The sequence below is a fragment of the Charadrius vociferus genome, unplaced genomic scaffold (genome assembly GCF_000708025.1).
Source record: "Charadrius vociferus isolate BGI_N301 unplaced genomic scaffold, ASM70802v2 scaffold623, whole genome shotgun sequence".
Classification (NCBI taxonomy): domain Eukaryota; kingdom Metazoa; phylum Chordata; class Aves; order Charadriiformes; family Charadriidae; genus Charadrius; species Charadrius vociferus.
Window position 1 is genome coordinate 359,156 of NW_009647679.1, and position 26,648 is coordinate 385,803.

Below are 26,648 nucleotides of genomic sequence, written 5' to 3' on the forward strand. Positions count from 1 at the left end.
CACAAACAGAATGGTTCGTCCCTCTGGAGGGGACAGGGCTGGCTGGCGGGGCAGATGCGAGTCGGACCCCGATGGAAGCTGGGATGCTTGAAGTGCTTGTGACTCCGCCGCCTGCACTGCTCCTCTGCTCGCTTCTCTGTCCTACAGATTGCTGTCTGTGAGCTGATCTGTGTCTCCATGTAGAACACAGATTGAAGAATTTCAGAGAGTTATAATTCAACCAAATGAGTTGCTAATCAGGAATTATACTATATGTATAAACAGGATAATACTGCTAATAAAATTCCCTTTTCAAAGCATGGAAGGATGAGAGCTCCTTGGAGAGTTTTAAGAATATTTTTAACATGGCGAAACAGTGTTGTTTTTCTCTAACTTCCTTCCAACAAATTGCTATTTGTCTTGAAACACTGATATATTTAAAGTGTTTGGTTTAAAAGTTTTATGGCCGTTTTCTGTCTCAAGCTGTATTTTCTGCTGGGCTTGTGAATTAGTTCATCTCCCACATAGAAGAACACTGAGAAACCTTAAATGTAATTGTTCTTTTTTCAGCTGCCTAGGATAATATGATTTTGGTAAGTCACACTAACTTAAAGTGCATGATTTAATCCACACAATGTTGATTAAAAAATACTGATTTCCTCAATATTTTTGAAGTGAAATTACATTGTATGTTTTAAGAGATCTTTGGACCATCCTGTCCATTGATGTTTGATAATTTCTTCGATTTTATAATTAGGTCCTCCTGACTTGTACAGAAGTACAATAGTACAATGTGTCTATTGTGTGGATCCTTCCCATCATAAATCATACCCAAAAAATTAATCTGGCAGCAGTTTGTAAGACAGAACAGGCGAGATGCAAGTTCTGATAACAGGCATATTTATTTTACACCTTTGTATAAGAATGTTATTTTTATCTTTTTATTTTTCTAGTGGCAAGGAGTAGGAAGAGAAAATTGGATTAAAGTCTTTGGGGATTTTTTTGTTGTTGTTTCTCTGCATTGCTTTTTTCCACAAACAGATTCTTTTAAATGAAATGCAAATTTTATTGCAAATATTAATAATGAAAGGATACTCATATGGGCTCCAAGTTTCAATGCTTCTGTTACTAGAGGGCGCAAGATTATAAGGAACCAGTTTTTGCAAGTTTAGCCTATAGTTTCTCTTATTTTCCTTAAACCTCAAATATCAGCACACTTTAAATAAGTCACTTAAGAACCTTGACTTGTCCTTTTCCCGTCTGTAAACCGTTGTTGTATGAACTACTGATGGGAAATGCTGCACGTGTACATATGAAAACTGAAATCCCATGTTTGCTGGCAGTTAAAGCAAATATTATATATAACTAAAATATTTCGCTCTTGACAATACCAATTGTGTACTTTTTTGACCAAGTCTTCTAAAAATAGCGTCAGTAGCTATGTTATTCTTCATTAGCTTGAACACCCTCATTTGAGCTTGAGATTTATCTAACTGTGAACAAATGCAACTACATACAGTTTTTGGACTGTTTTGTAAAAATATTATCACAGTATTTCTGTTTGTGAGTCATATCTGTGCCACTGTTGCCTTCTCCTAAACAAGACAGTTGTTGTGACATTACTTACATTTTAAATGTTATCGATTATTTATTCTGACTAGTCAGCAAAAAGATACATGGCAAATGAACTTCAGAAAAGCAGATACTGATTCCTATAGTGATAAGCACATGATTTTCTTTTTAAAAAAAATACTGCCTTTTGTCATGACTTCAGCTAGGAAATGCATATTAGTCTCTTACCAGTATTTCTGTGCATTACAACTCGGATGGATTTCTTGCTACTTCTTCTCTCTGCTCCCAATCCAACATGTGCATCATTCTAAGCACATGAGTAGTCCCATTCAAGTCAACCCAGGTATGAGCTCCGGTCAAGTGAAGAAGGCGTATCCCTCAGTCCAGACAAGCCGTTACATTTATGCCCAAATTTGCCTATACCAGCAGTCCAGCTGAGGGTTGGAGATAAATGGGACAGATTCCCTGAAATGGCCTTTTACTCTGCTTTAATAAATATTGCCCTTGCATGAGTCTTGCTGTGGTCTAATCTTATTCCCAAATACAGTTGTATTGAAGATCAGTCTTGGGTTCCCTGGTTGAATTGCTGTATCCTCACCCATATTGAATGCGTAGTGTCATTTCTGATTTCTTCTTCTGTGAACACTTGACACAAATTTAGATTTATGCCTCATCTCAAATTTAATGTAGAGACTTAAAATGAAGTACTGTGAGGAACACGGAGCTGGAAAGGACTGCCTAGGTCATTGAGTCTAGTCATTTGATGCCGAAGACACCAGGCACCGTACAATCCTTTTCATCTTAAAAGCAGGTAGATTTTTTTGTTCCTACTACTCCGATTGGAGGGTTATGCAGAAACCTCATTGATCTAACGGTTAGATGTATCCATGGCCAGATTATATTCATTTGTTCTTCTGCCAGTGTTATGCTTTAACTTAAATAGCTCTTCTCTTTAATTTATATTAAGCCATATATATGGATGTCAAAGCTCAGCGCATCAGAACACTGTAAGCGTTACATAATTTTTTGAATTCATGATCTGAAGCTTAATACATTTCTTCAATGACTAAGTAGTCTTGTTTTTTCCTTTTATAGCTTTACATGTGTTACACATGAAGATGAGGCTGAGAACGCGGAAGGCTTCTCAGCAGTCGAATCAAATTCACACCCAACGTGCTTTGAGGGCAAAGAGGAAACATTCGGAGGTGGAAGAGAGCTTACCTGTTGGGGGAGGAAAACCACAGAAAAATGAAACCGGCTTGTTGTCTTCAATCAAAAAGTTTATTAAAGGAAGCACACCGAAGGTACACCGTCAGTGGGTTTCTTCTTTTGTTTTTTAATGAGGTCATACTCAGTTAAATTTGATTTTAAAACATTTCTATTAGGAATAAACAAACAGGTAATGTGGCAGAAGCAAAACATTCTTGTAAAGGATTGGAAGGCAAGAAGTACCTGTGATAGTTGTGTCAGGTAACGGATATTTGGGGTTGGGGGGGGAAAGACAATCCATTACATCACAGGATTTATTGCCTAGGTATTGCTTTGTGAAAATTTTGACTAATAAATTCAGTAGATTCTGAATTTCTGGCTTAAGGATTCACTGAATTTGGGAATTACCAGTACTGGCAACTAAGAAAAGCAAGTCTGTAAGCATAAATTTACTGAATTTTTTTTTGCATTTTTATTCAAAATCATTTAGGAGTCTGTCAGTCAATAAAGGTCTAACCTCACAAATTCAACTGTCGTGAAATTGATACAAGTACTCGGTGTATTATTGCAGTGAACACTGCCCCCGCTTAGTGCATCAAACTCAAACATTGTCAGGGCTGAGCCACTAAAGCTCATCTGTCTTGATCCAGACAGAAATCTGAACTTTAGTAATCTTCACATGTTAAAACCTGTTGCGTGTATGTTTTGAGGGTGAATTTTATATATATATATATATATATATATTTCTATGACTTTGGTAGGCTGAATGTAGCCTTGCAATTGCTTCAAAAACCTGTGGGGTTTTTCTGTAAGGAGAGGCCAGTAAAAAAAGAAAACTTCATTTACTGCCAGCAGTCCCGATACTGACATTACATAGCTGTAAATTTTAAAGAAGAGTAGTCAAGAAGTCATAACAAAATTAAAACGCATCCCAGATTAACTATATGGTAAATAAAAATAGGATATAAATTCAGCAGTACTGTCTGGTTTTTGAACTAAGTGTTTAAGCGATAATTTTGTAACAAGCTGAAGCTGAAATAATTTTAATTAAAGTAACAGTATATTCTTAATTGTCAAAAATATAGTGAAATTTAATATTTCATGGCATGTGTTAATTACTTATCATAGAAACATTGAGGTACTGACAAAGAAATATTTCAGTAAAAATAGATGGTTAAATCTGCTTACATTTTGGTTTTCATTAAACTGGGACAATTAATGTATTTTACATTCAGCATCTATATTGTAGCACAGTAGTGCAACTTTTTGGCTGCAAAACCACTGCAAGAAAATGCTGAAATCTAGGCAGAACATTTTACATTGGAATTTTAAGATAAGGGAAATATGTCTGTTTTTTCTTTCCTTTGTCTTTTTAAGGTTTTGTTAACTTTCTCTCTTCCCCTCTTCTCTTCCTCGCCCAAACCTTTGAATTACACTTCATTCCTTTTTTTGTCTTGACAGTGTTTTTTTAATATAAAATGTCCGCATTTTTCTCCTGTTTCCTTTCATGTCCTCTCCTGTGCCTGTAGCAGGACTTGGAGTGGTTCCAGTGGCATTAGCATGGCATGATATTGATACTGCCGGGCTATCTTCCAAAGCGTTAATGACTTAACAAAGTAGTCTTGTGGTTGCCATGGAGACGTTATAACTCTTTGAGATAGTGTATGTGTACAACTTGCATGGTAGTTCGTTTACGGGTATGCTAAAATCTAAATCCCCACTGAGGTTATATGGTTCTATGGCAATAGATGACTTCGTAACAAGTGGATCTGGGTAATTGCGATCATAGTCATAGGTCATTTATCTGATGTTGTAAAGATGTCTTGTTAGAAATATTCCTTAAACAAACAAAACCTGAAAAGTCGTGATAGAGTGAGTTAGAGAAACCAGAGACTAAAACGTGGCTCTTCAAATGTGGATGGTGGTAGGTCTGATCTTGAGGTCTTTTGCTCACCTATGGCCCCCACGCAAGTCAGCAATAGTATGGAGGGCGCAATAGTATTTGTCATTTACACAATGACAAATCTGATATACCAGAAAAACTGATACACGTATGAGTACAGGAAGTACTGTTAAACTTTTTAAATTTTAACATAGGAAATACTGTAGAACTTGTTGCAAGTTCCTCTAAACTTGTTCAGTTTTGGGGGTTCTAGCGCTGTCATAAATTGCGTTGTCTTCACATATGTTGTCATTACTTCTAGTCTCAGTTTAGGCCATTCCTTAATACTGAAAACAACCTAAAAGCAAAGAAAATGGCTATGTCAGGGTGGCATTGCCATGTTCCTTATGGCGCAACTATTGGTAATAATAGGTTATATTGAATTGAATAAATCATAGCATTCAAATAGTTTATTATATAAATACATATAAAAGCTATATTTAATTCTATATCTGTGCAATAAAATTTTGAGTTTATAAACCAAATAGCACAATAGCATTATATGTAATTTCACCTTTGAATTCTATTAACTAATACCGTATGGGCACGACAGTGTGAGCTTTCCCACCACATCAGGGTAGCTCTTCTTCTGGAGGATGAAAGGGGTCTCCAGATCTAGTGAATTCTTTATGCCTCTGCTGATATCATCAGCCAGATTCCCTATTCCATTGTAATGTTTGTAATGTTTCTACACTTGTTTTCCATGAAGCAGAATGAGAGCACAACTCATTTTATGAAGGCCAATGGATAGCTTTTAGAAGTTAATTTCTCCCATTTTTTTTCCCCGGGGTTGAACATTTGAGCAAATGACCTAGAAGATGAGATGCCTTACTGTTCTTTTATCAGTTCAGTGAGCCATCCATTTTCTCTTATTGTATGGATTTATGATATATACAGGATTATTAATTCTAAGTGGTAGTAATTTGATCTCACCAAAGTTGTTCGTCAAGGATATTGCCAGTAGGAAGCTTTGGGCATCAGTGGTGTTCACTTGACTTCTGATAAGGATGTCAATACCTTTCCATGTTTGTTAGTATTTCTTTTAGCGACTGCACTGTTAGCATGGGCTTTAGATTAATTTTTCTAAAAGATCTATTTACTTTTTTTTTGGAGCACGCAAACTGTTTTTCTCTTTTCTTTTTAAAGATGTGAAACTGCTGCTCCAGAAAGGTAATACTGTGATTCAAAAATTGAAATTTTAATTAACTTTGGTATGGTCTGTGGCCTCGTTATTTATTTTGATTTTTAATTCCATTTATTTTCCATTGTCTCACACCTTACATTGCAGTGTACTCTATATGGTCATGCTTTAGATTTCAGATTTTATTAAGTTGTAGTAGGCGCTTCAGGGAGAAAGGGGAAGCAACCTGTCTTAAACGTGCGCCTACACATATACTCATGCACAGAAAATATGCAAAACTGTTTGGTTCTATATCAGCCATGTGAGTGCCACAGGGAGAGCAGTCATTTACTTCAAGGTAAGGTGAATCATTGGGTCGTAATTGTTGCTTACAACATTTTAATAGCTGAGTTTTGCCATGTACTACCTGATACGGATTGAGTAGCAGCAAGATACATCCTCGTGTACAATTTATTAAGCCACTGCATGCAGAGAGCATGGTGGAGAATTTCATATTGGACATAGCGGTGCAGTTTATTTCCTGTGTATTTCACAGGCAGAGAAATGGTTTCAGGTAATTTTAGTTGCCTTGTCTGTACATTTCACCAACTCCATAGCAATTAAATATTTACAAATTGGCTATCCAGTGAAATGGTAGTGAAAGACAGTTTCTCTACTACAGAAATTCCAAGTACAGTTTTCTTTCCCAGTACTTTGCTATTTACCTTGAGTTGTGTAAGTTTAAATGAATTTAAAATTCCAGCTGGCCAGATATACGTTGCATATTCTGCATCTGGAAGTGGAACAACAGATGGATCTTTTGTGAAACTTTCCCTAAGAGCTAACATTTTCTGGTAGTATTCAGTGGAGAAAAGAGGCACTATTTAGTATGTTTCTTTTTTCCCCCTTTTCTGTTTTAAGGAAGAAAGAGAAAATCCTGCAAAAAGAAGTAGAATTGAACGGGATATAGATAACAACTTGATTACATCCACACCTCAAACAGGAGAAAAGCCTAATAAACAGATCTCTCGAGTACGACGGAAAAGTCAAATGAATGGAGGTTTGTAAATACTCTAATCATGTGTTGTTGCAGTTGAACAGTGATTCGGTAGTGTTACAGCTGTTAACTAATATAGGACATTTCTTCAGTTGTGGAGGTTATTAAAGGTTTTGTGATTGACTTCAGGGAGAGCAAGGCTGAGCTAATAGGAGCAAAAAAGGTTTCTAAGACTGTAAGCGACAGTTCCAACATTCCTTCTCAGACACATCCATTGTATCTTTGTAAGAACAATTTGGATATGTGATCATGATCAGCTATTTTGGAACTAATTTAACTTTTTTTTTTTTTTTAAATTAGTATTCTAAAGCCAATGATAATTATGTTGTTTAGCTCTTCTGCCATTTTCTCACAAAAAAAAGTCAAATATGACTTCCCAACTCATGACCTTTGTGGAAGTAACCAGGTGTCCTTAGATATTGAAAGCACTTGTCAAACACAGGTTTCAGTCATGGAATCGTAGGGAAATTTAGATTGGATGGGACCTCTAAAGGCCATCTGGGCAAGTCCCCCTGCTCCCCTCACAGCAATGTTGGTCCAGCTGGAAGGGAGATCTGGCTTTGGAGTTTGAACGGGCTGCTCAGAGCCTGGGCCGGTCCAGTTTTGAGTATCTCTAAGGATGGAGATTCCAAAACCCTTTTGCAGTGGTTGACCACCTCGCCATGAAAATTGTTTCTTTTTGAATATCTCTAATAATGACATGATTAAATGGTCAATGACATTTAAAGTATCAGCTGTGGTTCCAAATCTGACTTTAAAAAAACATTTTTTAGACTTCTTTTCTAAGGAAACAAGACTCATGTGATTGCGCTCCCTGTCAGCGTTCCTTCATTCTCCATTCCCCCAACAATTTTGGAATGCATTGTCTGCTCTCTGCCAAGTTTGTCAGCAAGGCAGAGGTCTCAAAAATTTCAGAGTCCAACAAGGTTTGCAAAATCCGTAGCTAACTAGAGAATAGAGCTCCAAATGAGTCACTTCAGTGATGGTGAGGTTATAGCATGAGAGAATTACCTGTTTGGTTGTTGTCAGGTGTCTGTGTAACAACATGGTTTTAGAAGAAACCCCTTTTCCCAATATTTGCTACTGTTAATTAAAGTTTTTTGACTCCTGGAGAGATAACGGATGTGCACCCACTTATAGTGCATATCCCTATAGTGTATGTCTGCATGTAATGCGTATCTGCACGTATAGCGTGTTGCATGCAGACAGTGCTCAAAGATGAAAGAGAAACTATTGACTTAAATCACATGTCCTGAGATATGCACCCAGAGCAGACTGAACCCATGTCACTGTCACAGCGATATGAAGTTCTTAGTTAAGATATTCTGTATTAGTGAAGGCACCAGGTTGCAGCTGGCACACCCTACGCTTTATATAGAAACGATAGGAAGTGTGAAGTACTCGTGCAGCTCCATCAGGCTCAGCTGACAAAAAGGTTCTCAGCTCATGTGCACAAAATACGTTTGCTTACTTCCATATGGACAGACAGCTCAAAGACTTGTTACTGCGAAGTAAGTAATTTCTCTTCCATTTCAGTCTCAGAATTGTGTCTTGGATCTCAGCCACAAGATGGCAATTTTTAGGATGTACTTTACTGTAAATGCACGTTTATAGAAAACCTTAATTGTTACTGTTTTGTAATGTGAAGGTTTATTTAATTCTGTGTCCTTTGTTACCTGATAACAACTAAAAATTATTTTACTTCATAATTGTATTTATGCATATATATATGTGTGTGAGTTTATTATTCTCCACATATACACAATGGACTTGATCTTGTGCAGTTTGGAGGTTCAGCCACTGGAGTTCCACTGACACTTTCTCCTGTTCCTATCTAGTGGAGTCCCACTGATACTGACACCTATTTGTTGTTGACTGTGTGCAGTATCTTAAACTGTCTTCCATCATCAAGCCCATTGAAAGGATTTAAACTTCTGTTATTTGTTAATCTATAGAATACTTTTATAAACAATGAGTGTTTCCTAATTTCAAGTGTTAAACTTAAGATCGTGTTGGAAATTGGCATTTTGTTTTTATGTTGATAGCAAATTGCTAGCTCTTCTTTTTTTTTTTTAGTTAAATACTTAGGCTAATTTTTTTGTCAACCCAGTTGAACCGTGAGCAAGAGAGATCTTTCCTATACTGAAAATAATAACAATAAAAGAGAGGATATAACCGTGAAAAACAGAAGCATGGTATTATACTTCATAACTTTTCTTTTACAGAAGCTGGAAGTTATGAAATGACAAACCAACATGTAAAGCAAAATGGAAAATTGGAAGATAATCCTGCCACAGGCAGTCCCCCACGAACTACATTACTGGGAACCATATTTTCTCCTGTTTTCAATTTTTTTTCACCAGCAAATAAAAATGGTGAGTATTATTTAAAAAGCCAGTAGCATTAAAGCTAAGAATGATAGATTTTTTAAGAAAAAGCTGTTCAGCGTGGCAGTACGCTTTTCATTCTGAGCTACAGACCAAGAGTTACTACTACCAGATAAAAGGCCTCCGTGAGTCTTAGAAGGTTGATCATTAATAAAAGAAGCAATAAGTCTATATACATTAGAACATTTCTTTCATTGGTGTAAGTATCTAGTAGTGTACCTTTTATTTAAAAAAAAAAAAAAACAACCAAAAAACAAACAAGAAATAAAAAAGCCCAACTGGTTTTAAGTTTCTTGTCCCAAACAGACATTTTGTCATGGTCTTCATTTTGGTTCTTATTTTTGTTACACGAGTCAAATGCAGCCACCTTCAGTTATTCAGGAACTTTTTTTTGTGTGATTAGTAATGACAATCAGTATTCTGATAGGCAACTCAGCTTAAAGATAATGACGATGAGTGTACTGAAATCTTAATTCAGGAACATCAGGATCAGATTCTCCAGGACAAGCTGTTGAAGCTGAAGAAATAGTCAAACAGCTTGATATGGAACAGGTAGATGAGATTACTACAAGTACTGCAACATCAACCAATGGAGCAGCGTACACGAGCCAAGCAGCGCAGGTCAGATCTCCTGTCAACAATGGTTTAGAAGAAGTGGAGGAAACAAACGACCGTGACCTGCCACCACTTACAGGTAAGAAATGTGCGTTTGCCTTGGACGCAAGTGTTGAAGCTGTATGTAATTTGTACTCTTTGGGAAATCCTAGTACTGGCATTTTGTATAAATTAATATTCCACATTTGCTTAGGGCATGCAAACAGTGTTAATATGATTCTTATGTTTAATAGACAACTCTCTCTCATGCACTAAAGACACAGTTTTGACAAGTCACATCTATTCTCAGTATAATTCATTTGACTCATTGCATTTCTTCAAAAAAGATTCTAGACAAAAGGCATTTTTATTAATATTGAACCCTTCCCATCCCCTCACTTCCCCCCATTAAAAATGCCCACCCTGGACTTGCTGATCACGACAGAGAAATTTGCAACGTTTTGGTATCTTACATTAGAACAACATGGTGAGGTGAAGGAGAAACATAGATCCTACATTAATTTTCCACGTTTTCTTCAGAAGACTCACCGTACATCTTTTTTGGACAAAAAATTGTATCCATAAAATTCAGCTTCTCTTTGTGGATGGCCAGCATCAAATTCTTAGCAGTTATCGAAATCCTCCCTAGACCCTCAAAACATTGGTAGTTAAGTAGTACCGAGGGTTTTGAGGACTTCTTCCAAGGAAGTAAATTTACCCTCTCAGTAAAGGGGCTGCTGTGTGCTCCACAGGTCCAGTCCAGACCTCCTGCTCAGGTCTGTTGCCTTGTTTCGGAAGGGCCCCTCAGACATGAGGCGGGGGGGAGCTGCGGACTGGAAGAGTTGTGCCAACTTCTTAGGCTGGAACGTGCATCCGGGTAGCGCACATCAGCAGAGGCTGTGTGGCTGCCTTGCTGTGCCGTGGGGGCACTTCCAGTTTGGGCAGACCGGGAGGCTCCGTAGGGTGATGTGACATCAAGCTCTCCGGTGGCTCCCCAAGGAGCTGCACCGGCTTTTTCAGATGGACCGTGGGGACCGGGAGGGTGAGGCTGAAGGGAGATTTTTTTTCACCGTTGTTTGAGGCACTCGTGTATTAAGTGTAAATTGTCGCTTTTAAAAACTGCACTAATAAGACTAGCTCTTGTGGTTTTTTTGTTTTATTTTTTGTTTGGGTCGTTTTCATTGAATTTTAGCACCAGTATCTCCAGACAGTGGCTACTCATCAGCTCATGCGGAAGCCACCTATGAAGAAGACTGGGAAGTCTTTGATCCGTGAGTGCCAATATTTGTACTGAAAATATTAAATTGATCATTTTGGGTATTGGATTAAAACATGGGTTTTTTTTAGTTGGAACATTTTTATATTATGGTAATGAATTCCAAAAGCTCTTAACTTAAAAAATAAGTGTTTATTGGTGCAGGGTTTATTTCAATTTAAAATACTTACTCATTGTGCAGCCTTAAATATTTGAAATATTAAGTAGGGCTACAAACATTGCCAGTTAAATAATGTATATACATTTCTACAGCATCATCTGTATTCTTTTCAGATATTATTTCATCAAACATGTTCCGCCACTAACAGAAGAACAACTTAACAGGAAGCCAGCTCTTCCACTGAAAACAAGAAGCACACCAGAATTCTCATTAGTTCTAGACTTGGTAAATATCTTTGTAAACACATACCAAAAGCAGGGGGTATGTAGCATTTCATTTATTTTGGTTGCTGCTGAAATGAGTAATGCTTGCTTTCCTGTTGAATGTTAAACAATTTTCATAGTATTTTTAGTTAAAGGTAGTCTGCATTTAAAAAAGAAAAGTAATAGTAGCAAGAATAGAATGCTTGCTGTATTTGTTGAATACCTAACGTCCTTTTAAAAAAAACACATTGCAATTTCTATCATATCAAACAAGGAATTATCTGTCCCCAAGAAACTTTCCTATATCCAGTGTGGAAAAAAATGAGCTGTAATAAATAGGAATAATCAGCTTTGTATGTCTTATGTCAAGAGTGACCAAGAATGAATCTTTTAATTCTTAAACATTCTTGTTCTTAGAGGGCACAAATCCACTTTCTTAAATATTCATAGAAAATATATTTGTCTTTAGAATATTTTCTTTTAGTCTCTTTGTTTTGCAAGTTGTTTCAGACCTTGTTAATGATGTAAGGAGCGTTACTTTATCATGAACAGTATCAGTTGGTGTGTCCTCTAGTGGTCATATAAATGGATAGATTATTTAAATTGACAGATGCAGTTTTGAACTGAATGACAGGATAGCCTACAAAATTAAAATATTTTCCTATGATTATGCCCCTGGCATACAAGTCTAAGTGAAATTTTTCAAACACTGCAAGAATAATGAAATGTATAATTCATTCTAAGAATTCTTCAATCTTGCCAGCACATACACAAAAACAATTTTTCCTGACTAGATAAACCTACCTTAAAATGAGCATAAAAATCCCGTAAATTACTTCTATTTTCAGCATTCTTTTCACAACATTTTCTTTCTCTTATACCATCTTTGTTTTTTTTACTAGGATGAAACATTAGTGCACTGTAGTCTAAATGAATTAGAAGATGCTGCACTCACTTTTCCAGTTCTTTTTCAAGATGTCATTTACCAGGTAATTAGCGTGCATAGAAAAATGTATACCTTTATTTTGTTTAACATATGAATTCTTGCTGTCTGTCTTTGTTCTCATCTTGTTTAAAGAGAGATAAGTAACTGTCTGGCATTTAACAGCTCTCTGGGTTATAAACTGCAGGTGTCAGACTTTGCGAGGTGAGTTATCCTGTGTTAGAAATACTGTGGAGCACTGTTTATTGCTGCCACAACGCGGTAATGTCACTCCCCGATTCCAGTGGTAAAATTCATGGCTAAGAGAGCGTGAATGATCTTTGTAGCAGCAGTCTTCAGCAGCAGCCTTTCTCCTTGCCAGCAGGTGGAGGCAGGAGCACTGAAAGTTCAGCCAGATCATTTCCCAGGTACAGCTTCTCAGGGACTGTTAACTTTCTTCCCTTGGTAGGACAAACCAGTCCACATTGCTTGTTCGTTTCTTTTTATATAGAAGACATCTTCAGAGCCTGACATTACCTAGCTTCTGTCTCAGTCGTTAGTCCTGCTGTAGGCTTTGCCAGTGCCAGTTCTACCTCTTCACTCCCAGAGAGAGTCTGCTGGGTACGTAGAGTGATGTTGGATTGTCTTGTGGAGACTGCTAGGGTTTTGTTCTGCTTTAGGAGGTATTGTTAGTTGTGTGTGTTTCACATTGACGCACCACAGAGGAAGCAGCATGGGAAGGAGGAACTCTCTTCCAGCAACTACCAAAGGTGCTGCACTGAACCAGGCTCTCGTTCTCAGGTCCTTTTGTGTGATGTACCTGGGAGTAGCAACAGCTCCCCCACCATGTAGTTTGCACAATATTGCACCCCGCTGTAGTATCTTTGGAGAATGAGCCAGTCATCAGGCACCGTAAAAGGACTCTTGTCCAGGTATTTTTGCTGATTTAAAAAATGTTTTTATGCACTGTTTCATATTAAAACCCTTGCAGTCTGAAAAGCTGAAATGATTTTTAAACATGGGTTTATCTTATCTCTTACTTGGTGACAGCCATGCACAGTTTCCTCCAGGCTGAACCTGGAACGAGCCTTAGAATTAGTTCTTTGGAGATTCTTGACGCTGCAAACAGAATCAGGAAGACTAAAGCTTCATTTTTTTCCTTCCTTCTCTTAAGAGATCTCAGTATGATTTGACTATTTTCTGTCTATAACTGTGGTCCTTCTAGTGATTGTATGTTTATGCTGAGATCTAATCAAGATTTTGCCTTTAGGAAATGGAAATCAATGGAAGGAGTGACTTAAAATACTTCTAAAGCTTTGTTTAACGGCATTGTGCACAAGGCTGTATAGCCCTTGATACAGCACAGTTACTAAGTGGGTCCTGGATAAGTTTTCTCTTAGCTCTCTCTAGAGTCTTGCCTGGATTTGCCAAGGAAAAACGGCTTCTTGCAGCCTTGAGAAAGTCGGCCACTGTCTTTGAGCACACTCTCCTAATCACTATATTCTCTTTTGCTGATTTTACATCACACTAGACACTGACAAAAAAAGTCACCTCTTGCTAAGTAACAGGTAATAAGCAAGACAAATGTTTAACTAGGGTATAATATGCAAAAAGACAAATAATCCTCTCCTGGGATAAAAGTCGAAAAGAAGTTTGTTGGTATTTCATACCCTTAGTGTTTTAGTCAATGATTAGCTATTTATAAGCGTTTAAAATGGGTTTTTTGCTTATCAATTTGGCCATCACCTCTGTTATAGTCCTGTACTAATTTCACATCTCCGTATTTCATTTTGAAAGTCATTTCAGCTGGCAGCAGAGAAGCAGACACTAAGCTGTCTGAGCAAAGTAGAAGTCAGCAAGTTACTATATATAAAGTATTGCATAATATAACCCACTGAAAACAATGCGAGATGTGAAAGAGACATTTCTGAAGATGTTTTCCATTAGTATCAAAATATGTACCGCTTTCCTGTAGGTTTTCCAGAAATACTAGACAATTATCTATTAAATATTTCTTAAAGAGTAGAACCTAGCTCAGTGCTCGTTTTCCTACTGAATATCTTGTCTTTCTGACCTTAAGTCTGACTAACACTGCAAGTGTGAGCCTGGGTTCATAGCATTTCAGTTTTCTTACCCCTCTGAAGGCACCGGGCCAGTGCTGTTGCAGTAATAGTTTGCTGATAAACCGGGCGCTTAGCGACAAGATGCTCCCGAACTGCCCAGTGTAAGATACTCCAACGGTAAGAGTCAGAGTGACTGGGGTTCTAGAAGGTCTGTTATAAAATACAGCTGAACTCCGTTGGCCTGTGGGCCAAGCACAAGTTCCATGTCCAGGAACTCAGCTCTGTTGTTGCCTGTTTCAGTGATAGTAAGTGATGATCTGTTTTTAAAGGAAGGTTTCTAAAAATACGGGCTTGTTTGCCTGTAAGTTATTTCTCACAACTTACCCAGAGTTACGCAAAAGAGAACTATTTAATGTCAGAGTACAGGGCAGTGTTCTGCAAACTTAAAAATTGCCATGTGATTCCAGCACATGGAACATATAGGGTTTTTTAAACCTTTGGATGAATCACTTACTGATTTCCATTAAAAAAAATTAAAAATCTTTGAAAAGGGTACCGTGGGGCTTGCTTACATCAGGGTTCTGAGACAGAATTTGTTTGTGTTTTCTTGGTTGAAAAAATCTCTAAATTATGCCGTTTTTTAAGCTTTGAACTTAGTAAAAATACAGTCTTTGCAAAACTGAAGTTTCTTAAATACCATATCTGTTAATTTCTATGTTGCATCTCACTGGAAAACAAAAATAAATGTTCAGCTCTTCAACTGTAGACTTTAGACTTTGTACTCTTCGTATTACTTTACGTAAGATAAGCACCTTATCTTATGAAGACATTTATTTTTTACTTTTTTTTTTGCTAAAGAGATTTTGTTTCTGTTGCTGGCTTCCAGTTCCAGACATGAGATCATCTCACCCTCTATCCCACTCAAAGGGTACCTTCCGTGCACTAGCAAGATGTAGTCAGAAGGCAGATGTTTTCACTCAGTTCTTCAGCTGAAATGCATCTTTTCAGATTTATCACAGAATAATTCCCTTTGATCTTCATGATCCTTGAAAGATGTTCCGGAACTCCATAGGTCAGTTGTAGGTTATTGAATATAGTGTTACATGGATTCCATCTTACTGTCGCCAACAAGGACTTAGATGCTTCACTTTGTTACTGCGGTGGAATGAGGCAAACAATGCTTGTGAATTCTGGCTCTCCCTTCTGATGAACTCCACTCTGTCTGTCTCTTGGAAACAACAGAAGAGCCATCAAGCTTCAGATCTGCAAGCCAGGAAGCTTTAGTGTGTCTTGGGCAGCGTCCACAAAGAAATCTGGCCTTAGGTTGGGAAGACTTAATTTTAGTTCAGTAGAACCTCTACAATTGCACTTCTGCCCCTTGAAGAGCCATGGCCGGCTATGCTTCAGGCCGTTTTGTCTGGTTATGAGATGATCTTCATCGTCAGTCGCTTAAGACACGGTCCAGCTGGAAAGGAGTCGGGCTTATTTACCTGGCAAGTCCAGCCTGCTACCGGGGCTGGAGCGAGACCCCGCTCCGTGCATCGTGTGCATCTGGTGCTGTCTGCACGTGCCACCGGTCCTCGCAGCTATTTCAGGGAAGGCTCGGAGCGGTCGGATTAGCCTGGGATTGGTGTCTGACGGGCCCCAGGCTCTGGTGGGGTATTTGGATTTTGCACATTTAGATTTTGTTGCCATTGAAATAACAGGATGTGATGATCATTTCGAGGGGGAAAAAAATAACAAACAAAAAAAGCCACCAAAAAACTTTAATGGGTCTTTTCATATATATTATGCATTTATGAGTATAAGTGACTTTGAAGTAGATGATATCATGTATCTGTTGACGAACTTTCAGTCTTTAAAAATGGGGAAAATTGTTATTAGACTTCTATCTATATTTTCAAAAATTGTCTTTCACGTTAGATCTACTCATTGAAGTGAGGAGTGTGTTTTCTTCTACTTTGGTTACTTAATTCTTCTACTTTGGTTACCCGGAGTTCTGTGTCAGCTCGTTGTAGCTGGGTGTAATGATGTGGTTGCCTTACGTTCTGCCAGTGTGTCATGCATCAGTAAAAACAGACCAGTGAATCTGCCACTGTTGTCATTGTGAAATTATATGTGTGGTATAAGCTGTGATTGGAAATACATATTCTGCAAAAAAATTATTTTCCCTGGAGTTCTTGTTTGCATTCACATGTGAACTTCTTAGAGAAATATTGATATTAAGGTAGATTCCCACTTAGAACGGCGTGGCAGTAATCTAAACCAGAACACATTACGGAGGTGCTGCAATTACCCACCGGCTACACAAACTGAAAAAGAAACCGGAAAGCGTGTGCAAACGTGAAGAACCCTATAACTGTTCTCTGATCTAATTAGATGATTTTTAAAATTCTTTTAAGTGGCCATTGTGACCAATAAAATTCAATCCAGATTTTAAAGGAACAATAAATTATCTAGAAAATGGTTTTATTTCTATTATATTGACAGATAGCTTAGCTTACTGCTTTGGTTGCCAGGAGAGTTTGTAGAAGAGATGTTAGAGACTGTTTCTGAAATGACATCTATGTTTCTTCTGTAACAGAGAATAGGCTTGTTAACTTGAAATCAAGCTCTTGAAGAAACCTTAGAACCAAATATCCTCTTTGACTACCATTATTTGCAACCGTTACTTCCTGTGCAGTGAAAACATTAATATCTGTTCTGTGACTTACTTGTTAGGTTTGAAGAGAAAGATTTAGGTTGTGATACTGTAAATATTTACTCAGGAAGAAGACATGAGCAGAATAATCCTTCTGGCATTTGCAAAGAGAAATTTATCTTCCCTTAAACTCCGGGCTGCAACTAGGGAGGTTGCTGGCTGTGTTATATGCTTGCTAGATACAGAGCAAACGTTTAGCATGAGCAATTTGCACTGAATTTACAGTCACAGACAATTTGAATGTTGTTAGCATCTGGTCACTGGGAGACTGAGTTAATTCATTACGTTGTTCTCATGGTAAGGTACACACGTCGTCTAGTCTTTGAGCAAAACTCCACTACCTTCTTATGGCAAGATAAGATGTCATTTCACAACGATCTTAGTGTTGTCAGGAGACGTGGCGCGAAGACACGCTTGTCAACTCTGTATTTAGAAAGTTGGCTTTTCAGTAGTTATCTTGGCTAAATGCAGCCCAGAAACCTGTCAAGCACAGGCAGCGGTCTCTCCAAACTGTTCTTGATAGCTGATTTGAGGGATACCTTTTATTGCCTCTAAATGTGAGTTTGCCAGAATGAGAAGGGAAGTAGACGCTGTCTGCACAGTCAACGGAGGTATCTTCACCTGCCAGAAGGTCACCAGAGGTGATCAGTGTCTGTTTGCAATGATTGCTCCTAGTGTAGAAAACAAAAACAAAACAAAAAAAAAAAAGAAAAAGAAAACTTGTTACTGTATTAACTGGTTGCTCTGCAAACTTAAGTCAGAACTTTAGACACTTTAAGAAAGAAACAAATAAAAGCTGTACCCAATTTTAAGCTAAATAACGAAATTCACATTGGTGTAGAAATATGTGCTTCCTTTAAAGGACTAAGTTCTATTGCCGCATGTGCTAACGATATGAAACTTTCCATTCACTTAAACTATTCCTCTTTTTTTCCCCTCTGGTCACGTGGTTGTGTCCACATGTAAATTTGATACAATTCAATTCAAGTAATAGAAATTCTTTGTGAAGATTTAATGTGATTTGAAGGTAAATTTAAGCCTATTCCTAACTGGCTGTTAAAAAATTGATAAAGCTGAAATTACCTTGAAATTAAAAGAAGTTCAGTACACTCCCTTCTCTTTCTGGATATTTTAGTAACTCTTTCCTCAAAACTGGAATTCTATATGTGGGCAATTTCTGAACCAGACAGAAAGGTAAGCAGAGGATAAGGCCGGCATCTTCACCCCTTAGCGTGTGGCATCGCTGTTGGTTTAGGTGAAGCCCAGATCTGTGCCAAACCTCCCACCAACCCATCATTCAAACGCAGCTGTGCCTGTTGTACCTCGGGAATAGAATAGAATGCCCGATATGTCCCCTCACATCTGCCGTGGGGTTGGGCCACTGCTCTGACACTACAGCCCCCACGGGAGCCCCAGTCTTGTACTTGGAGTTAAATCAGAGAGACGCAGAAGTCTCCTAAGCTGGTATCTCTTCTCAGGAGTCTACAGTTTTTTACAGGCAATAATTGATGTATGCGTGCAGTTCTGTGCTGGTGGAATTTGAATTTATGGAAATTTGGAAACAGCTGAAGCCTTTTTTTTTTTTTTTTTTTTTTTAATTGCTTCTGACACCCCCATATCCAGTGTGTAATTCTTAGTGGAAGAAGGTAATTAAGAAGATTATTTCGTTTATGTGCTGGCACACATTATCTGGTAGTTGAACTGATGCTGCCCAGCTGGTGAAAGCTGATTCAAAATGTTTAGTCAAAGCAACCAGTTTCATTTTTTTCTTTAGAGGTTGCCCAACTTTTATATTTTAATTGAAATTATTTCTAATTCCATAAAATTTTCCAGGAAAATTGTTAAGCCTAATTTTATCATCTTAAGATTTCACTTATAGCTCCTTAGGCTGCAAGCTAATTTAATATTGTTTTAATTGAGTTATTATTCTGTAGGAATTTAATATTTGCTGTTTATTTTATTCATAATGCTCATTTTCACCTAATCTTTACAAACTGGTACTTAGGAGTGCAGGTGACAGCTGAAGTATTTTGAATCTTTAATGCAAGTCCATCTCTGCTTCAGGTTTATGTCCGGTTAAGGCCATTCTTCCGAGAATTCCTGGAACGTATGTCTCAGATTTATGAGGTAAAAACCATTAGATACTACCTTTGAATTTCATTTTTATATTATATTTGCATACTTATATCTAAAATAATTACTTTTTCCCTTTAATCCATAGATCATTCTTTTTACTGCTTCTAAGAAGGTGTATGCAGACAAGTTATTGAACATACTAGACCCTAAAAAGCAACTGGTCAGGTAAAGATAGCCAATAGTGAACATATCTGTTGTGGGCAAACTAGCTGCTCTTTCTTAACAACTGTGATGAAGAAAGTGATTATGACATGTTTGTTATTGCAGTGTGTCTCACAAAACTGATTCTTTGTGGTTTGGTCTGGTCTAAGAGTGAGAGAAAAACGAAATGAAGTGATTGAATTACCGCCTTGGCGATAAGATAAACCCAGAGGGCTTCACGTGTCCCTCTGCGGCCAACAGCCGTGCCCAGTCGTTGTCCGGGGCACGTTAGGCTGGCTGGCGGAGAGTGACCTCCTGGGTGTCAGGAACGCGTGTGAGCTGCTTTGGGATACACGTTACAAATACAGAAAACGGACTGAGATGACTTTTAAACTGTTCAAACTTGATTGATTATTTATAAACAGGGAAGTGTATAGCTACCTCTACATGTTTACAGCACATTTTTGTTTCTTATTCAATGGCAAAATAATTTGTTTGTGGGTTTTGTAGTAGAGCTGGTTTGGTTTTTCATTTCTTTTCTTAATACTGAGCTTTGTTTGGAAGTGACTGGCATTTCTCACAAGCAGTTCCTTAAGGCATAAAGAAATTCTGCCAGATGAGATTCTTTTTGTTAGGCTCACCTGGAAGGTGAATGGCTGTGTGGGAAAGTTGAAACCAAAGCAGGGTCTTCTCAGGGATACAGCCTACCTAGGGTGTCCCAAGTAAGGGAAGTGAACAACTGGGCTTGATTGGAGTCAGAACTGTGTCGGTTCTGTCCCTGGGACCTCGTTGGCAAAGCACTTCTCTGCACCACTGCATTGTAATGTCCTTCAGTGAAAATTTGATTTTCTTTCTAAGCCTAATAAAATTACCATTTGGACTTAGACAGTGGTTGTACCCATTGGTTTCACTTGGTAGTTTTGGCCCATCATAACTCATTTTCCTGAAGGGTGTAAAGATAAGCTCTTCACTAGTTTTCATTCAGGATCAGTCATCTTATTGCTTGTATTTGTGGCACGCACAAGAGAATCCTAGTTTGGTTTTGGTAAACTTACTTGCCAGTGTGTTTTCAACGGGCAAACAAAACTGGACTTTCAAATACTTCCAGCCATTGGAATATCTGAGCCAGCTGAGTCACACTGCCAAAGGGGATGTACGAACATGTAAGGTATTCGCACTTACAGAAAATGCGTCTAAGTGTGCATCCGGAGCGTTAAATATCTTTCTCCAAGAACCTAATACGTATGATTCAGGACTGCAATTTTAAATGTGTTGGGAACAGGAAAAAGATAATAAAATATAGAGCCAAAGAGTATTCTAAGAATTTGCAGAAAGATTCATGTGATGCATGAATTAGTTGTGATTCATGTGCCACTGAAAAGCGGACATCAAGGCATGATTAGTTTTGACATTAGCCTAAAGGTAGCCTTGTCAGGCACTCCACACGTGTGACTAAGAATCTATATATAAATTCATTTGCTGCCGAGGCATCAGCTTATTTTCCTCCATAGCAACATTAGGAACTCAACCCCTTTATGAAATGAAGCGCACCATGTACAGCTTCTAAAAACTTCATTTAAAAATATAAGCAGCCTTAAAGAAACTGCATTGTAATACAGCTGTGTAAAATTTAAGATCCGTCTCGTTTACAATTTATTTTAAGATTATAATTACGTTGACGTTGCATGAAATTTCAGTTTTATTCCTGGTATTTTTTTAATCTGAGTTCTTTTACTATTTATTTCTTCTGTAATAAATTAAAAGGGAGTAGACTAATTGGAGAGGAAGAAGTTGATGGAATGTTTTGGCCTTGAGGCTTTTTTCAGGCTCTAATAACTGAAATAGGTTAATTGTGAACAGAGGTAACATAAAAAAGAAAACATTTCTTCTGATACTTTCTGCTCTAGCACGCAGTGGCGTGGGGAGACTGTGTGCTGTAACAGTTGAACAAAATAAAGGGATAATAAACCCCAATAAATTGGCTCCTGTGCAGAAGTAATCTCTGCTCTTGGGGCCTTGCGAAATGATTGGAGTGTTCCGGGTCCCTCAGCCAATCCCTCTGCAAAGCTGGTTAGAAAGCAAGACCCCGTCGACAAATACTTGTCACATCTGCGTTGAGCTTTTCTGTTTAAATTCAAACAACCGCCTGCAGAACTAGATTAACTTGTCATTTTACCAGTAAAAAGCTCACAAGAGAATGGGAAAAAGGGAACAATACTTTAAAAGGAGCTAAGTAGATTAGAAGAGAAAACAACTGGATAACATTTGGCAAAGTTAACTCTTCTTTTCCCTTATGCAATGTAGTGATGTAATTTGGCTCACTAATTAGTATTTTACTTTAATCACAGGCATCGACTTTTCCGTGAGCATTGTGTTTGTGTACAAGGAAATTACATAAAGGATTTAAACATTCTTGGTAGAGATCTTTCAAAAACGATCATAATTGACAATTCACCGCAAGCCTTTGCTTATCAGGTAAGAAGCTGCCGCCAGCAAACTTGTGAGGTACGGCAGAAAGCTTTCTGAAGGAAGACAGTGAAACATTACGTTTTGATTTAACTTACTATTTAAGTTTTGTGCTTAAATTAGTATTTATGTTTAGAAACCAAACTCTTAACAAATCACTCAGATTTGCTTGCTTTTCTCTTATTTTTTGTGAAGAGCTGATCAAGTGCAAACTAAGCAACAACTTACCCAAACAGACCGTGTAACCGTCCGTTTCGTTCCTCGTTCAGCTTTTCTAAAGCAGCCACCAGCCTGCCAAGTCTGTCGCTTGGGCTCTAGTGTGGATTTAGGTTTGTAATGCTAGTGAAATGATTAAGAGCAAATCGCTGGTTGCCATGACACACAGCTGTGAAAACTGCTTGTGCTTTAATGTTAGAAAGTTACAGCCTGCGATTGGGATTCCCCCCAAAGTACGGTATGTAACTGTTCCAGTCAGTCCCATTATATAGGTACAGAAGTGTGGAGTGCCATCTCTGACGTCTTACCTACATTAAAGAAGCAAAAAACCAAAAACCTGTTTGACTTAGCCTCATTTGTGCAACCTGCATACAGCCTGGTCACAGGTAGCATCCATGTGTGTTTTTAACATAAAATTGTCTCAGAATACCAACGCTTTTCAGTTCAGCAGAACTTCTAGAGCCAGTTCTATTTCAGCTTTGATGTGGAAATTTTTGTAGCAATGTATGCAAAGGAAGGAGGTACTTTGGAAATGAATGTTAATACAAACTTTAGAGGAAAAATACATATTAATAAACTCTAGCTCAGAAACACTTTTTCCCCAAAATGCTACTTCACAAGTCATATTTTTAGATAAATTAAGTATAAATCATGTGTTGATGTTGGTTTTTTTTTTATTATTATTATTTTAACTTTAGCTTTCAAATGGAATCCCTATAGAAAGCTGGTTCATGGATAAAAATGACAACGAACTCCTAAAATTGATTCCATTTCTGGAGAAACTTGTAGAGCTGGTGAGTGTTTCCTTTATCTGGCTCTTTGCCACGCCCTGCCCAAAAATGTTAGTTAGCTCTTTTAAGTATTTTCATGTATTTTAAGATTTTTTTTTTGACTCACTGAGATTTAGGCTGCTAACAGTCATGTATGTCTCTCTGAAAAGGATACTCTGGGCAGTAATTTAAGTATGCGTAAGGTCTTATTTACATAGTAAAAGACAGAAGGTCATTATTTCTAACTGTGCTTTTAATCAAGAAACGGAGAATCGTAACATCACTTATAAAGAAATTGAGAATCTGTAGGCATTTAGATGAAATAATGCCTATTGTTGGCTGTGATGTGAGCCTTTATTCTTAAAATGCAAATAAATACTCCTGAATCGTTGTGAGCGTTATGCTGTTATTTCCATAAGTCTCTTGTAATTACATACATTCATGGCTTATATTTTGTCACATGAAAATACCAGTGTTAGAAAATTGACCTTGTTAAAATCTGATTTCTAGATGTGTGTGTTCTCCTAAAACCCACGCCTTTTTTTTTCCCCCCTACAGAACGAAGATGTCCGACCTCACATCAGAGACAGATTTCGCTTGCATGACTTGCTACCCCCAGATTAAAGCCTTTTGTCTAAGTACTGAAGGGGGAGAAAATGCAGGACCCTTTTGGACTAAAACAAAACATTGCCATTACTGTTGAAATTTTGCATTTTTGTACCCCGTCTTGCTTTTCTTATCTTTGGTGCCCAACAATAATCAAGGGTTACAGAAAGAGACTTTCTATATCTGAGATTGACGACATTCAGTACAATACAGTACAACCCAGTAGGTAGGCTAGAACAGAAAAGTCTTTAGAACTAGTGCAACTCCAATGAAATTTTTTTATGTACAGGACATCTGCAGTTTATAAAGAATTCTGTTTCTGCCACCAGCAGTTTGACCTGTAGAAACACAGGATTTTATGATATAACAGAGATTGAAAATGGACTCTTATTTTCTCTCTGTTCGGTGCTCTAAGTGGGTTTGTAGCCACTTTTCTGTTACTTTTAAGATTCTCATTTCAACAGGAATGGCCAGTAAAAGTTGTTTTATTTTTCCTGTTAAGGTTTATAACCTTTTTACATTTTTGACCTGTATTAGATTAGAATTTCATTATGCATTCCTTTTAGTTGAGGCGCTTCATAGTTTTTCTGGAAATAGCCAAATTTTCTTAGTTTTTTATTAAACAGTTGGATGGCCGTTTTCCTGCTTCGTCTGCCTGCATACTGTATATTTGTTTAAAAATATTCTCTAGTTTTAGTCCACGTAAGTTTCATTTAGAAAGAAAACCCCTGCATTTATATTTTCTTTCTGTAATATTCTACTGTAGTTGAAATCTTTTCAAAAATCAAGAGACTGGCTAGATAAGAAGAATATAAGAATTACTAATATTCAGAATATTTTAAACCATTGTGATGGCATGTACTCTGGACAGACGATATCTTGCAGTGGCACAAACAGCTGATGGACAAGGAATACCTCAGACTATGCTGTGCATGCAGATCTTGAAAGGAGAACTAGTCTGGTCACCCGTTAGGTTTGATGTGATTCAATTACTGCTGCCTTCTGTTTCCTCCAAGATTGAAGTGTTCTGCACAGTGGCTCAGTATTTTAAGATGTTTTGCATGGGCTGGCGGTACCTCTGTGACACTCGTCGTTACAATCAGTTTTCAACTCCGTGTGACAGCGGAGGTACCCGGCAGTAACTATGCATAATCCTGTGGTACAGCACACTCCCACGCCACCGCCGCAGTCAGGCTGCTATCGTAGTGGTTTTCTATGCTATATGGAAATAGTCTCTCAGCCTTGGTTCTCTAATGCAGCTACTACAAGAGGTTGATATTTTTATAATGGTGCGTAATCTCCTTTTCAGGAGGCTTTTTATGGAAGGTATAATTTGTAAAAGTTAGGATGCTTTGCCTCTCGACTGCATTAACACGCCATAGGCTCAGACTGTTTTTGTGTAAAAGATGTCACAGAACGGCACTTTTTCTAAAGAGAAGTTTGATATTTTGTATGCTTGTTAAGAAAGTACAGTATTGGAAATTAAAGGTGGACAACTGATAATTGAGAAGTATGTCAATTAATTTTTTATGTATATTACCTGTTTACTTGTACAATTTTATTGTACAAATTACATGCAGCTTCATTTTCAAATGAGTCCTTAAAATAAGGAAAATCTTTTTAGGAAAACATTTAATTTTTGTATTTTTGATTTTAAAAGGCATGAGTTATGTCAACTTTTTCCAGTGTATTAATGAAGATTTTAACTTTTCATCAGGTTGAGTGTTTTCTTACTATATTATCTGTTGTGTATGTAGTTAGCACATTGTGTCACTGAACTGTTTAAAAAAATTAGCATGTAGAGCAAGCCTGTTTTGTGGAAAATCCTTATTCATTAAAAAAAAATCATCATGGCAGATTTTCTGCAAAAAGTGAAAACATTTGCAATTCAGAATACTGATTTTTTTTGTATTTAAAGAAAGGTATTTTGCTTGCAGGAAAGAAATACTACAGATTCATTTTAATGAGAATCTTTTAAATGTATTTATCTTTAGGGCATCTGGGCATCTTTACGCTGTTTGTCTTATGTCTTTATTGAAATAAAATGTACATAACATTACCTTTATATATGCTTTTGCGCAGACGTGTGAACCCTGTAACCATCCCCGTTCCTTCCTGGTTTTATGTCAATAAGATGGCTCTGGAAATATTTATAGATTTTTGAAAACGGTCAGCTTGTATTTGAATTGCTACATGGTTTGCCAACTATTTTTCAGTTGTTCTTCAAAATGTAAATCTAAATCTGAGATTTCTAATTAGTTTAACAGTGAATCCTTGTTTCACGTGGAATTCTTCCAAATTTCTCCAAGTAACTGACATAATAGAACCGCTTTAGAATTCACTAGTCTACCAGAATGAAACGATTTTTGTTAAGTAGTTCATCGCTTTCTCCGACTGTAAAAAGAGATGGTCATCTGTTCAAATAATGTCCTTAAACACGTGGGTCCTATCTTTGGCTAAAACCATTCTGAAAGTGCTTTCTTTAGTTAAGGAAACCAAAGCATACATTGCACTTTACAGCTGTATCTGTGTTGTGATGATCAGATCAGTGAGGGAAATCCAAATGTAAATTGAGGGATTTAGTTCTACGTAGATGCACAACAAAAATAACAGAGACTGCTTAGTAAACATATTAAATATTAATATTTTAATGTGCTGCAAGTCTGGTATTTATCATTCTGAACTTTCTTTGCAGAATGAGTCTACCTTCTTCAAAATGTAAGTTCCTAAAAATGTCAAACACTTCTGGCATAAACAGTCTTTGCATGAAGCAAAGTTATAATCCATCACGTTTTATTTTTGTCTTACTAGTCTCGAGGGTGAGACTTGACTGTTTCTCTGACACGAGTCTGGATCAAATTGTGCACGCCAAAATTGACGCCGATAACCGGGGGAGTCTCAACTATGTGCATTACCCGAGTCTTGAATGTAGAATTGCGCAACTTAAGCAGTTAATCTTGTAGCTGTATCATTTATTCCAATTTTATGTATTTTTAGAAAACAACATCCTATTTCCAAAGTTCTTAATGATTTCATATGTGCTCTTTTGCTTGATCATGGTAATCGTGTGTTAATTTCACATGTCCATCTGTATTCTGTTCTAGGTTTGAGCATTCTTGGTTCTGACA

At 37.4% G+C, this 26,648-nt stretch overlaps 1 protein-coding gene across 1 annotated transcript; it reads left to right on the top strand.

The window, feature by feature from the left end:
• Positions 1 to 2,648: 2,648 nt before the first annotated feature.
• Positions 2,649 to 25,577, top strand: CTDSPL2 (CTD (carboxy-terminal domain, RNA polymerase II, polypeptide A) small phosphatase like 2). The gene is made up of 12 exons (XM_009881150.1): positions 2,649 to 2,855; positions 6,744 to 6,882; positions 9,105 to 9,254; positions 9,745 to 9,960; positions 11,053 to 11,131; positions 11,410 to 11,521; positions 12,402 to 12,488; positions 19,250 to 19,312; positions 19,407 to 19,486; positions 21,811 to 21,937; positions 22,843 to 22,938; positions 23,473 to 25,577. The coding sequence occupies exons 1-12, from the start codon at positions 2,664 to 2,666 to the stop codon at positions 23,536 to 23,538; spliced, it is 1,407 nt and encodes a 468-aa protein (XP_009879452.1). The 5' UTR covers positions 2,649 to 2,663; the 3' UTR covers positions 23,539 to 25,577.
• The last annotated feature ends 1,071 nt before the right edge of the window (positions 25,578 to 26,648 follow it).